The sequence below is a fragment of the Tachyglossus aculeatus genome, unplaced genomic scaffold (genome assembly GCF_015852505.1).
Source record: "Tachyglossus aculeatus isolate mTacAcu1 unplaced genomic scaffold, mTacAcu1.pri scaffold_228_arrow_ctg1, whole genome shotgun sequence".
Classification (NCBI taxonomy): domain Eukaryota; kingdom Metazoa; phylum Chordata; class Mammalia; order Monotremata; family Tachyglossidae; genus Tachyglossus; species Tachyglossus aculeatus.
Window position 1 is genome coordinate 104,907 of NW_024044944.1, and position 14,513 is coordinate 119,419.

At 45.3% G+C, this 14,513-nt stretch overlaps 1 protein-coding gene across 1 annotated transcript; it reads right to left on the reverse strand.

The window, feature by feature from the left end:
- Positions 1-1,267: 1,267 nt before the first annotated feature.
- LOC119923727 (olfactory receptor 14A16-like) lies at positions 1,268-2,206 on the reverse strand. Its single transcript, XM_038743008.1, has one exon. It carries the CDS (start codon positions 2,204-2,206, stop codon positions 1,268-1,270), a length of 939 nt encoding a protein of 312 aa, XP_038598936.1.
- Between the last annotated feature and the right edge of the window lie 12,307 nt (positions 2,207-14,513).

A 14,513-nucleotide genomic window follows, 5' to 3' on the forward strand; every position in this document is an offset into this window, starting at 1 on the left:
AACAGTGACAACAACAACAACGACAACAAACTAGTGCTTGTCTACTCCCTGCAGTTGGGAGTCCTCACCTGGGGGAGCTTATAGAGTCAGCAGCCAGGAGTCAGTAGTGGACACTGCCAACGATATCCCTCCTATGACAGCCAGCAGTTTGTCCCGCTACTCTGGCTCACAACTGTTGTTGGGAACCGTTGTGGCTCTTCCCGAGAGCAGAGAAATGGAAATCTCGGCTGTGATCATCTCCAGGAAGTGGACGTTGAAGAGGTGGAAGTCCAGGAAAATATTGGGTAGCAGACTGGAGTCCTTGTTGATGGCCTCCAAAGCAAACGCCAGGGCCATGAGATGCTGGTAGTGTTTGGTGAAGTATCTGTAATGGGAAGGATGGGAGATGGCACAGAAACATCGGGGCATAGCAAAAAGAGCTCAGGCCTGAGAGTCGGAAGGACCTGGGTTCTAATCCCACCACCGCTACTTGCCTGCTGTGTGACCCTGAACGAGTCACTTCACTTCTCTGTGCTTCAGTTCCCTCATCTGTGAAATGGGGATTAAGACTTTGAGCCCCATGTGGGACAAGGATTGGGTCCAACCTGATTAGCCTGACTCTACTAAAGTGCTTAGTACAGTGTCTGCCACCTAGGAACCGCTTAACAAATACCCCAGAAAAAAAGTGTATTGAACTGTCGAGCGGCAGTGGGACAGAGGTGGGTAGTGGGAAGTGAAAAGCCCCCGGGATCTACAAGGGTAGTGGGAAGTGAATCCCAACCTTCCCAAATCTCTGAGAGGGAAAGCCTCAAGGAGACCGCAAACTAATCTTGGTGGGTGAGTCAATCAATCAGAGATTTTGATTAGCCTGACCTTCTTGCCAAATGTCCAAGAAGATGCTTCTCTCAGAATATCTCTTTTTTAATGGTATTTATTGAGTGCTGGCTATGTGGAGAGCACTGACCTAAGTGCATGGGGAGTACCATACAACAGAATTAACAGGGATGTTCCCTGCCCATAATGAGTCTTACTCTCTCTCTCTACTTCAGCTTCTTGTGGGTAGGGTACCTGACTATCAATTCTGCTGCATTATACTCTCCTAATAAATAAATTAAGTAATCAATCACTCAGTTAATGCTATTTATTGAGCGCTGACTCTCTAGAGTGTTAGGAATGCCAGGGAGGGAGTGGAGGGAAGGGAACGGGAAAGCTCTAAACTGAGGACCATTTTGGCCAAACCCTCCCTTAAGGAGAGCTCTCTATACACATCCATGGCAAAGTGAGAGAATCAGTTCACCCCTGAAATGAAGTGAACAGAGAAGACCTTCCCCATGGCTACCTTCATGTCCATGTTCCTCAGGCTGTAGATGAGGGGGTTGAGGGTGGGGGGCAACACTGTGTAGAACACGGACACCAGCAGGTCCAGCATCGATGGGGAGGATGAGGATGGCTTCAGATGGGGAAATGAACCCGTGAAAATATACAGAGAGACTACGGCGAGGTGAGGCAGGCAGGTGGAGAAGGCTTTGGTTCGGCCCTCGGTGGCCGGCATCTTCAGCACTGCCAAGAAGATGTGGACATAAGACACGAGGATGGATACAAAGCAGCCTAAACACAAAATAATACTGAGGACAAGAACACAGACCTCTGCTCGGGCCTCTCCAGGGCACATGAGTTTGAGCAACTGGGGGACGTCACAGAAGAACTGGTGGATGATGCGAGGACCGCAAAAGTGGGAAGAAAAAATGGCGGCAGTGTGCATCAGAGAGTAGAGACTCCCGCTGATCCAGGAGGCGGCGACCAACTTCCCACAAACCTCTCTGTCCATGATAATGCCATAGCGCAAGGGGCAGCAGATGGCTGCGTAGCGGTCATAGGACATTGCTGTAAGGATGAAAACTTCTGAACCTCCAAAAATAATCATTAAAAGGACCTGTGTAGTACACCCCAGGAAGGAGATGGATCTGCTGTTGGTCAAGGAGTTGAGGATGGACGTGGGGACGATGGCGGTGATGTAGCAGATATCTAAGAGGGACAGATTCCTGAGGAAAACGTACATGGGAGTGTGGAGGCCCTGGTCGAGGACGGTGATGGTGACGATAAGAAGATTCCCCATCAAGGCCACCAGGTAGATCAGGAAGAACAGTACGGCGTGGACAAGCTGCAGGTTCCGGACCTCTGAGAATCCCAGGAGGAGAAATTCCATCACCATGGAGATATTGGCCATTTTCTACTTGGATTTCCTGGGAAAAATGTGGGCAGGAAATGAGAAAGTGGTTAACTGGAATTCATTAAGAATTCCATCTGGATGCCCAATTTGAAAACCTACTATTCCTCAGCTTCTCATTCATTCATTCATTCATTCATTCATTCATTCTTTCTTTCTTTCTTTCTTTCTTTCTTTCTTTCGATCGCATTTATTGAGCGCTTACTATGTGCAGAGCACTGTACTAAGCGTTTGGAACGTACAACTCAGCAATAGAGAAAATCCCTGCCTAGACCAGGCTTGCATTCTAGAAGGGGGAGACAGACATCAAAACAAGTACACAGACATCAGTATAAATAAATAGAATTATGATTAGGTACATATACACCCAATTACTGTGGGGCAGGGAGAAGGGGGTAGAGCATAGGGAACCAGTCAGGGCGCTGCGGAGGAGACGGGGAGCTGACAAAAAGGAGGGCTTAGTCTGGGAAGGCCTCTTGGATGAAGTGAGCCTTCAGACGGGGTTTAAAGTAGGGAAGTGTGATTGTTTGATGGATTTGAGAAGGGAGGAGGGAGGACGTTCCAAGTGCTTATGTATTTTGGTCAAGGGAAGCAACGTGGCCTAGTGTAAAGAACTCAGGCTTGGGGGAGTCAGAGGACCTGGGTTCTAATCCCCATCTAGTCTCCATTTACTCCCCTGGAGAAATCATTCACTCCTATGGCTTCAACTACCACCTCTATGCAGATGATACCCAAATCTATATCTCCAGTCCTGGTTTCGCTCTTTCTCTCTTTAGTCTCACATTTCCTTTTGCCTTCAAGACATTTCTACTTGGATATCCTCCCACCACCTCAAGCTTAACATGTCTAAAACAGAACTCCTTGCGTTCCTACCCAAACCCTGTCCTCCCCCTGACTTTCCCATCAGTGTAGATAGCACCACCATCCTTTCTGTCTCACATGCCCATAGCCTTGGAATTATCCTTGACTCCTCTTTTTCATTCACCTTCACAACATTGCAAAAATCTGCCCTTTCCTCTCCAGCCAAACTGCTACCACGTTAATGCAATCACTCAACCTATCCTGCCTGTATTACTCCATCAGCCTCCATACTGTCCTCCCAACCTCTTATCTCTTCCCACTCCAGTCCATACTTCACTCTGCTGCCTGGATCATTTTTCTATAATGACATTCAGGACATTCCACCACATTCCTCAAGAAACTCCAGTGGCTGCCCATCCAACTCTGCATCCAACAAAAACACCTCACTACTGGCTTTAAAGCACTCCATCATCATACACCTCCTATCTCACCTCGCTACTCTCCTTCTACAACCCAGCCAGCACACATTGCTCCTCTAGTGCTAACCTTCCCACTGTGCTTGGGTCTCGCCTGTCTCACCACCGACCTCTCACCCACGCCCTGCCTCTGCCCTGGAAACTCCCCCCTCCTCAAATCCGACAGAAAATAACTATCCTCCCCTTCAAAGGCTCACTGAAGGCACATCTCCCCCAAGAGCCCTTCCCAGACTAAGCACCCCCTATCCCTTTCGTCCACTATCTTCTGCATCACCCTGAGTTGCTCCCTTTGTTCTTCCCCACTCCCAGCCACACAGCACTTGCGTACATATCTATAATTATTTATTTGTATCGATGTCTGTCTCCCCTGCTCTAGACTGTAAGCTCGTTATGGGCAGGGAATGTGTATGTTTACTGTTGTAGTGTACTCTCCCAAACACTTTGTACAGTGCTCTGCATTCAGTACGCTCTCGGGAAATATGTCTGACTGAATGAATGAATCCTAGCTTCACCACGTTTCTGCTATCCTTCCAATTTATACTGTGAGCTCCATGTGGGACATGTACTTTGTCCAACCTTATCATCTTGTATCCTCTGCCCCGGGACATAGTATACTTCCTAGGACATAATAAGCATTTACCAAGTACCATTAAAAAAATCTTCCTGGAGGAGGTGGTTTTTCCAAAGGGTTTTTGAAGATGGAAGAGCTGAGGTCTGGCGGCTTTGAAGTGGGAAGAGTTCTGAGGGCAATGTGTGAACTTGGGGATAAAAGTAGGAAAGAAGAAACAGGGTTTCCTAGTGGATGCAGCACAGACCTGGGAGTCAGAAGGACCACTACTTGTCTGCTGTGTGACCTCGAGCAAGTAAATTCACATCTCTATGACTCAGTTTCTTCAACTGAAAAATGGGGTTTAAGACTGTTTATTATTATTATTATTATGAGGGACAGGGACTGTGACCAACCCAGTTATCTCGTTTCTCCCCCAACATTTAGAACAGTGCTTGGCACATAGTAAGTGCTTAATGAGTATCACTATTGTTATCATTATTATTATTAAGAAGTGAGGCCCATTGAGCTGATTATGCACAAAGAATGCAAGCTGGGGCTTTTAGTGGGAGAAGAGTGTGGATAGGTAAGAGGGAAAGAGATGAATGGGAGTGCATTGAAAAGTTTTGAAGAATGGGGAGTGAGGAGATATACGCATAAATTATTTATTTATATTAATATCTCTCTCTCTCCACCTCTTGACTATAAATTTGATTTGTGAAGGGAACTTATCTACCTGGCTCTGCAACCTGTCTTCTGGGTGACCTTGACCAGTATAGAACATCTGACAAATGGCAGAGGCGGTATTAGAACCCACGGCCTCAGACTCTCACGCCCATGCTCTTTCCCCTAAGGCACGCTACTTCTCTGAGGGATGAAATAATGCTCATCTTCATCGTTGGTATTTATTGCTTACTATGTGCAGAGAACTGTGCTAGTCGTTTGGAAGAGAAAAATATAACAGAGGTGGTTCACACATTCCCTGCTTACAAGGAATTTACAGTCTAGGAAGGAAGCTTCCAGTCTAGAATTTCCAGGATGGAACTGACAGTGCTTTCCACTCCCATTGAAGGCGGCCACCACTTTCTAGATTTTAGCCAAGAGTTAAACGTCTGGGAAAGATTATTTATGACAGTCAATTCCAACATTTTGACTTAATGCCCTCCAGCTCCAGCTCCTGGTTCTTTCCACTAAAAAGAGCTGCATATCCTATTTCTTTCCATTTTTAATTTTTGCATTCTGATCTGTGACCTTTCTGGAATAGTGGACTATAGCTCTCCTAGACCAAGACCTCTGGCTCCAAACAGGTGAATGCCTTAATGGGTTTGCCTAACCTGTAGGGACAAAGAAAGGTGAGGCAGGATCTCTTCAGATTCAGAGGACCCGGTTTCAAATCCCAGCTCTGCCATTTGTCTGTTGTGTGAACTTTGGCAAGTTCCTTTACTTCTGTGTACCTCAGTTCCCTCATCTACAAAATGGAGATTCAATAACTTTTAATAATAATAAAATGATGATGGCATTTGTTAAGTGCTTACTATGTGCCAAGCACTGGTCTAAACTCTGGAGTAGATATGGAGTAACCAGGTTGTTCCACGTTGTGCTCACAATTTTAATCTCCATTTTTCAGTTGAAGTAACTGAGGCACAGAGAAGTTAAGTGTCTTGCCCGAGGTCAAACAGCAAACAAGGGGCAGTGCCGGGATTAAAACCCACGTCCTCTGACTCCTAAACCCATGTTCTTTCCACTAAGCCATGTTCCTTTCTCCCTCTTACTCAGACTGTGAGTCACATATGGAACCTGAGTATTGTGAATCTACCCCAGTGCTTAATACAGTGCTCGGCACACAGGAAGAACAAATATTACAATTATTGTTATTATTCACCCCCACTGTCTGGAGAGCTTGCATTTCCAAGGCCATGCCAATACAGCCTCTGCTCTTCACCAACCTCGCACTCACACCACCTCCCATCTTTCTGAGCAGAGCCTCCCCCTCATAGACCTTTGACCTTGGCAGCAAGGCCTCTCCAGCCAGGATTCATCACTCATTCATTCAATAGTATTTATTGAGCGCCTACTGTGTGTAGTGCACTGTACTAAGCGCTTGGAAAGTACAATTCGGCAACAGATAGAGACAATCTCTACCCAACAACGGGCTCACAGTCTAGAAGTGGGACACGGACAACAAAATGAAACAAATAGACAGGCATCCAGCACCAACTCCAGCCCCGGTCCAGGTACCCAGATTGGTTAGTTCGTAATGGTATTTGTTGCGTGTTTACTATGTGCCAGGCACTGTACTGAACACTGGGGTAGATACAAGATAATCAGGTTACATACAGTCTCTGTCCCACTCGAAGCTCACAGTCTAAGTCAGACATAGGAGGATTCAATCCCCATACTGCAGATGAGGAAACCGAGGTACTGAGAAATTAGTTGACTTCCCAAGGTCACTCAGCAGATAAGTGGAGGAGATGAGATCAGAAGCCAGGTTCTCTGACTTCCAGACCCATGCTCTTTCCCTAGGCTGTGCTGCTTCGCGACATCCAAGATAGAGCACCGCAGAAGGTAGGGCAGGATAAGGACACTCCCTGGGATCCGATTTGGGACAGTGGATGTTTGCTTGAATGATGGACACTCAAACCATTCCCTTGATTTGACCCAGAACTCTCTGTTCTGAGTTGGAGAGCAGGGCAGAGCAGGGTCTCTGTATGGATGTGAGGGGCAAGGGGCTGGTGACAATGGTTATTCATTGATTCAGGTTCTGCACTTACCAGGAGACGTGCAGTGTCGGGGTCGTCTGGGCTTCGCTGATCTGGGTTGGCCTCCTTTCCTCTACAGCACAAGGACGCTCACCGCTGGGAGGGGTCAGTCTCCACATAGTCCTCAGGCTCAGCTCGCCTGGTGCTCAAGAGGATCTGAGGGACAACAAAAAGGGGGCTGCCGGTGAGACTGATGACAGATCTGTTGGTCTCTTGGAATGTCTGTTTCCAAGGGCAGTGAGGCAAGGGCCCCTGGAAAAGAGACTTTATTCTTCCCTCCCACCCCTGGGGACAGAGATTTAAGGACGTCTGGTTAGGAAGGGCAGAGTTGAGGATGCCAGTGAGTATCCTCAGGGAGTCTGGTGATTTTGTTTCCATGGAGATAAAAAAAAATGTTATTAACTGAGGGCTGTAGAGAGAGGCTCCTAAAGCAGAAACAGGCCTGGAATAAATTTTGGATTATAGGTCCACTGGGGAACGTACCAACACTTAACAAAGCAGTTTAGAGGCACGGTCTTCTCTGCTATTTTCACTGTAGTCCCAGCTGTGCACGTAAAACACACCTGAGCTGCTTGATTGTGAATTTTACCTGTGCATGTGTACGATGACATAAAGGTTGGGATCAAATAGTAGCTATAATTGAAGCAACAGTAGTAACAGTAGCCACAGTATTTATTCGTTAATTCATTAAATTGTATTTATTGATCACTTACTGTATGCAAAGCACTGTACTAAGCGCCTGGGAGAGCACAATATAACAATAGACACATTCCCTGCCCTCAATGAGTAACTGCATTAATTAAGTGCCCACTGGGTACAATATGCTTTACCAAGTGTTTGGGGGAGTACTATACAACAGACTTCACAGACTCGTTTTCTGCCCACTGTGATTTTAATAAATAGCATTTATTAAGCGCTTACTATGTGCAAAGCACTGTTCTAATCGCTGGGGAGGGTACAAGGTGATCACTTTGTCCCACGCTGGGCTCACAATCTTAATCCCCATTTTACAAATGAGGTAACTGGGGCACAGAGAAGTTAAGTGACTTGTCCAAAGCCACACAGCTGACAAATGACAGAGCCGGGATTCGAACCCATGAACTCTGACTCCAAACCCCCTGTTTTTTCCAATGAACCACGCTGCTTCCCCAAGTAGTAGTAATGGCGTTTAATGAGTGCCCTCTGCCTTCAACACTGGGATATTTACAAATCGATCAGTCTGGACATAATCCTTGTCCCACATGACACTCACAGTCTGTAGGTAGGAGGGAGAACAGTTACTGAATCCCCATTTTGCTGTTGAGGAAACTGAAACCCAAAAAATTTGTCACTCTCCCAAGGTCACACAACAGGCAAGTCGTGGAGCTGGATTTAGAATTCAGGTCGTTCTGACTTCCAGGGCCGTGCTCCATTCACTAGGCCACTCTGCTTCTGTGTGGAAGCAGCTTCCCACTGACAACAGTTTTTTAAAAAACCCGTTCAGACCATGTTTCCCCTCCCCTCAAGAACCTCCAGAGGTTGCCCATCCACATTCGCATCAAATAGAAACTCCCCACCATTGGCCCTAAAACACTCAATCACTTTGCCCCTTCCTACCTCACTTCTGTGCTCTCACACTACAACCCAGCCCACACACTTTGCTCCTCTAATGACAACCTTCTCACTGTACCTCAAACTCATCTTTCTCACTGCTGAATTCTTGCCCACGTCCTGCTTCTCGCCTGGAATGCCTTTCCCTCCTCGTATCAGACAATTACTCTCCCCACTTTCAATGCCTTATTGAAGGCACATCTCGTCCAAGAAGCCTTCTCTGACTAACTCTTCTTTTCCTTTTTTTCAACTCCCTTCTGCATAACTCTGACTTGCTCCCTTTATTCACCCCCCAACCCAGCCCCACAGCAGTTCTGTACATATCTGAAACTTATTCATTTAAAATAATGTTGCTATCTCCCTCTAGACTATAAGCTGTTTGTGGGCAGGGAATGTGTCTGCTGTATTGTTATACTGTACCCTCCCATGTGCTTAGTACAGTGCTTTACACGTAGTAAGTGCTCAATAAATACGATTGACTGTCTGACATGCGAACTATAATGTCACGCTGGAATAGGGAAGATTGGATTCAATTTCAACAAAGGTTGATTATCCTCGTATTCGAGATCTTTTTTCCCTATCTGTCAGCGCTTGTGGTTAGATGTATATTCAAATTTTTGATCCAGTGGAATTTATTGAGCACTAACTGAGTGCCTACTGAGTACTTTGCACTAAACGAGTACCAGGAGAATACAAAATGTACTGTCCTGTCATCAGTGTAGAATTTAATGAATCAAATCAATTAGATTGATATCATTGGTTTGATTCATGAATGTGTAGTCAATTATTTATTCTGATTCCACAATCAGTATCTATCATCTGCTAGCATTTCTTGTAGGCAAAGACTCATCCTTCTGTTGTACATTCCTGACTACAGTGTTTCACACTCAAAGGGAACTCAAGGGAATCTTTATTACTACTATTGCTATACTACTACTGTTATTACTACTGCTACTGCTATTACTAAACTACTCCTACTGCTACTATTACTACTAATACGAATACTACTTACTACTATTACTACAACTGCTACTTTACTACTACTTCTATTACTGCTACTAGTAGTGATAGTTCTACTACTACTACTACTACTACTATACTACTACCACCATTACTACTACTGGTACTTCTACTACCAATATTACTGCTATTACTATGACTACTACTACTACTATCGCTACCACTATTACTATTATTACTAGTATTATTACTAATACCTAAGAGAAACAGCATGGCCTAGTATACAGAGCACAGGCCTGGGAGTCAGAAAGAACTTGGATTTGAATTCTACACACTAGTCTGCTGTGTGACCTTGGGGAATTCACTTCACTTCTCTGTGCCTTAGTTACCTTGTCCATAAAATGGGCATTAAGGCTGTGAGCCTGATATGGGACAAGGACTGTGTCGCATCTGATTTGTTTATATCTACCCCAGCACTTAGTAGAGTGCCTGGTACATAGTAAATGCTTAGTGGAAAGAGCCCGGGCTTTGGGATCAGAGGGCATGGGTTCAAATTCCGGCTCCGCCACTTGTCAGCTGTGTGACTTTGGGCAAGTCACTTGGCTTCTCTGCGCCTCAGATACCTCATCTGTAAAATGGGGATTAAGACTGTGAGCCCCCTTTGGGACAACCTGATTACCTTGTATCCTCCCCAGTGCTTAGAACAGTACTTTGCATATAGTAAGTGCTTAATAAAAACGCCATTATTATTATTATTATTATTAATACCACAATTCTTATTATTATTACTATGATTATTACTGCTATTACTATGACTATTACTTTCACTACTGCTACTATTTTCTACTATGAATACTACTCTTACTACTACAACTACTACTGCTACTAGTTGAATAAGGCTGGCCTCCACCAGCTCTTTCACTCCTCCAAGGATAATGGGTCTAAGCCAATACTCCAAAACTGCTCTACTATGAAATTTCTAACATTCCATCCACTCTCTCTTTCAAATGTTTTCTCAACCAATAAATGATTCCTGTCCCTGGTTTGAGAGGCTCGACATTGATTTTCTGGACAGCTGTCCAGTCCTAATCAGTATGTTCCAAATCCATTAGTAAATTGCTTCTCAATAGGTGCTCAATAAATACTATTGGTGGATGGATTGATTGACTAGAACGTTGTTCTGGTTTTGTTGTAGTGCTAAACGGAGTGGTTTCCACTTTAATAGTTGCTCAGTGAATATGATTGACTTGCTGATTCACTGACTGAGAGGCGAAGGGGATTAGCAGTGCCTGGGAAAGTGCTCCTCAGTGTTAAGTGGATGGGTAGGGACAACGTTCTGCATATTAGAACTTCATGGCATTAGAATGAACCGTTTATGAGACATTAGGACCCTCCCCAGGGTGACTTTCATGTCCCGGTGTCTCAGGCTGTAGATGAGGGCGTTCAGGGTGTGGGGCACCACCGTGTAGAATGCCAACACCAGCAGGTCCAGCGTCAAAGGGGAGACTGAGGGGGGTGCTAGGTAGGAAAAGGCTCCCGTAGTGATAAAAGAGTGAAAACGACCAGGTGGGGCAGGAAGGTGGAGAAGGTTTTGGACCTCCCATCTGATGATGGCATCCTTACCACAGCCTAGAAGATGTGAATGTGAGAAATGACTGCGAATCCAAAGGAGAGGAAACCGAAGGAGCTCCCCATGAAAATGCTTATGTCTTCGGCCGTATGTTTCTCAGAACAAGAGATCTTCATTAAGGAGTGGATGTCACAGAAAAACTGCTGAGCCTCGTGGGACTCACAGAAAGGCAGGAAGGATATACCAGTGAAGAACAAACCCCCAAGAAGCCCCCCGCTGAGCCATGAGGTGACCATTGTCTTTACATAGGCCCCTCTCTCCATGACGACCTTGTAGCGCAGGGGGCGGCAGATGGGCATATAGTGGTCATAGGACATTAACGTGAGGACAAACATCTCTGAAGCAGCAAACAGAATCACTACCAAAACCTGGAAGACACAGCCCAAGAAGGATATGGACCTGTTTTGGGACATAGAGTTGAGGATGGATTTAGGGATGATGACGGAAATGAGGCAGAGGTCGAGGACGGACAGGTTCCTGAGAAAGAAGTACATGGGGGTGTGGAGGCGCCGGTCGAGGGTGGTGACGGTGACGACGATGAGATTCCCCATCAGGGCCGCCAGGTAGACCATGAGAAACAGCGCGGCATGGACCAGCTGCAGCTCCTGGACCTCCCAGAACTCCAGGAGGAGGACTCCTGTCACTGAGGTGTGACTGCTCATCTTCCGGAGCTTTCCATGTTACTTGCTGAGGGAGGAAGAAGAAAGATACCCAAGATTTGCTAATTAGAACATTGCTTTTCAAAATACCCTATTCAAACGTTTGGGGCCACTTGCCATTTGTATAGTAACTCATGAGAGACGTGGCTGAAACACTGAAAAACTGATGATGAAGGAAGATGGAGGAAAATGGAGAATGGTGGAAGATGGAGGATTGGTGATGATGGATGGCAGAGGACGATGGATATTGCAGAATGAAGGAGAAGGATGGAGGACGTCAGACGATGATGGGGAATAATGGAGGATCACAAGATAACAGATGATGATAGATAAGGGAGATTGATGGAGGACGATGAAGAATAATCGACGATGACAGAGGATAATGGAGAATAATGGGGGATGACAGAGGACGATGGGGAATAATGGAGGATGACAGAAGACAGTATAGAATAATGGAGGATGACAGAAGATAACAGATGATGATGGATTACGGAGGTTGATGGAGGATGATGAATAATAATGGAGAATGAAGGAGGACAATGGAGAATGATGGCAGATTCTAACTTGGACTGTTAGCCAGGGACTGTCCAACCTGATTAACAATGAGGACTCATGAACAGATATTGGGTAACCGTTCCTCTCCTATGTGGTTAATGAACTAAGTCCCTTTAAATGACTGCCAGGCAGTTCTGACTAACTGAGCCTAGAACACCAGGGCCCCAGTTCTAGAATACTCCTAACTCGGGTCTAGTATTCATCCCTCTCTGGATTAAACAGTTGTGAGAAAAATACAAAACAAATGCGGTTTTATTTTCCCAAGTTCATTAAGATGTCATGTCGTAGTAGGTTCTATGAAAGCCGTAGACATCGTAAGTAGATTTGGCCCTGAAACTTACTTAATGCATCTTCCAAAGTTCATTCAGATTCTGAGATTAAGGCATAGACAGGGAAGCTGTGCACCGGCCTGGGAGTCAGAAGGTCATGGATTCTAATCCCAGCTCTGCCACCTGCTTGTTGTGTGACCTTGGACAAGTCACTTCACTTTTCTGTGCCTCAGGTATCTCATCTGTAAAGTGGGGAAAAATAGGTGTAAATTGTGAACCCCAAGTGGGACAAGAACTGTGTCCAACATGATTTACTTGTATACAACCCAGCACTTAGCACAGTGCTGGGCATATAGGTAAGTGATTAACAAATACCCCAATTATTATTGTTATTATTATTATTATCCGTTTCCCCACTACCAGTTGAGTGAGGCAAGGTTGCGTGTGGGCCTGGTGCTGTTGAACTGATGCCACTCAACCTTCCTGAAAAATGCAAAAAGAGACACGGATGCAGGTGGTAGAACACCCTTTCATTCCTCTGGGTAGCTCTTGGGAGTCAGTTTACTTGTATCCTCAATCAAAATCCTAGAGACAGTCATTCAGAAATTGCTGTTTGGAGATGGTTGTGCCCTAGCATCACACACCAAAGACAACCTACAGATGATTGCAAACCGTTTTGCTGAATTAGCAAAACCCAATCAAAGACTTTTTATGGTCACAGGGCTAGATGCCTTCAGATAATTCTGCTACCTTGGTAGCACGCTGACCCACAATGAAATGAGGAACTACAAATTTTAACCAAGGAGGCGAGCCCATCCTATGGAAGATTGTATTAAACGGAGTTTGGTGGCCATATTGTATTAGGTTCCAGATGAGACTAGACTGTAAACTCACTGTGGGCAAGCAATGTCACTGTTTACTATTGTATTTTACTTTGCCAAGTACTTAGTACAGTGATCTGCTCATGGTAAGCACTCAAAAATACGATTAAATGACTTAATGAATATATCTACCCCAGCACTTAGTTCAGTGCATGGCACACAGTGGCCGCTTAACAAGTACCATTAAAAAATAAAGGGAGACTTTGACAGATGATGAAAGATGAAGGATGTTGAAGAATCGTTGTCCCTCCCATCTTCCCCAGCAGTATCTCAAGGAGATCTCCTGACCCCTCTCAAAATCCACCCCCTCCAACGGCACTTCCAACTCCATCATTTCGCACCTTATAAAATCACTTGCCACCTCCTTTCGTCCCTTCCTCACCTTGATCTTTAACAATTCACTTTCCAATGGTCTCTTCCCCACTGCGTTCAAACACACTCATTTATCCCCTATCCTTAATCTACACCTTCTCCCTTGGAGAGCTCATTGACTACCATGGCTTCAACTACCATCTCTATGCTGATGATTCTAAATCTACATCACCAACCCTGGCCTCTCTTCTTGTCTGCGGTCTTCTATTTTCTCCTACCTTCAGAACATCTCCACTTAAATATCCCACTGATGACTCCAATTTAGCACATCCATAACAGAACTCCCCATTTTCCCATCCAAATCCAGTTTTCTCCTACCTTTCCCATCACTGTAGGCAGCACTACTGTTTTCCCAGTCTCCCAAGCCCATAACCTTGGTATTCTCCTTTACTTATCTCTCTCATTAAACCCTCACATTCAGTGTCACCAAATCCCGTTGTTTCTAACTTCACAACATTGCTAAAATCTGCCCTTTCCTCTCCATCCCGACTGCTACCACAATAATCCAAGCACTTAGCTTCTCCTGCCTTAATGACTTTATCAGCTTCCTTCTTGACCTCCCTACCTCCTGTTTCTCCGCACTCCAGTCCACACTTCACTCAGCTGCCCAAATCATTTTGTGAAGAAACTGAAGCACAGAAAAGTGAAGTGACTTGCTAAAGTCATCCAGCGGTAAGTGGTGGAGCAGGGATTAAAACCCAGGACCTCTGACTCCAAGGACTGTGCTCTTTTTCCCCATCGGTCACACTTCTTTCCTGGTGCCAAGGCTCTATGATCTAACTGGTAGTTACTTTGACAAAAGTTGTGT

Bases quoted from the DNA above. Each gene is read 5' to 3' on its own strand.
- LOC119923727 (XM_038743008.1), bottom strand. From the start codon at position 2,206: ATGGCCAATATCTCCATGGTGATGGAATTTCTCCTCCTGGGATTCTCA.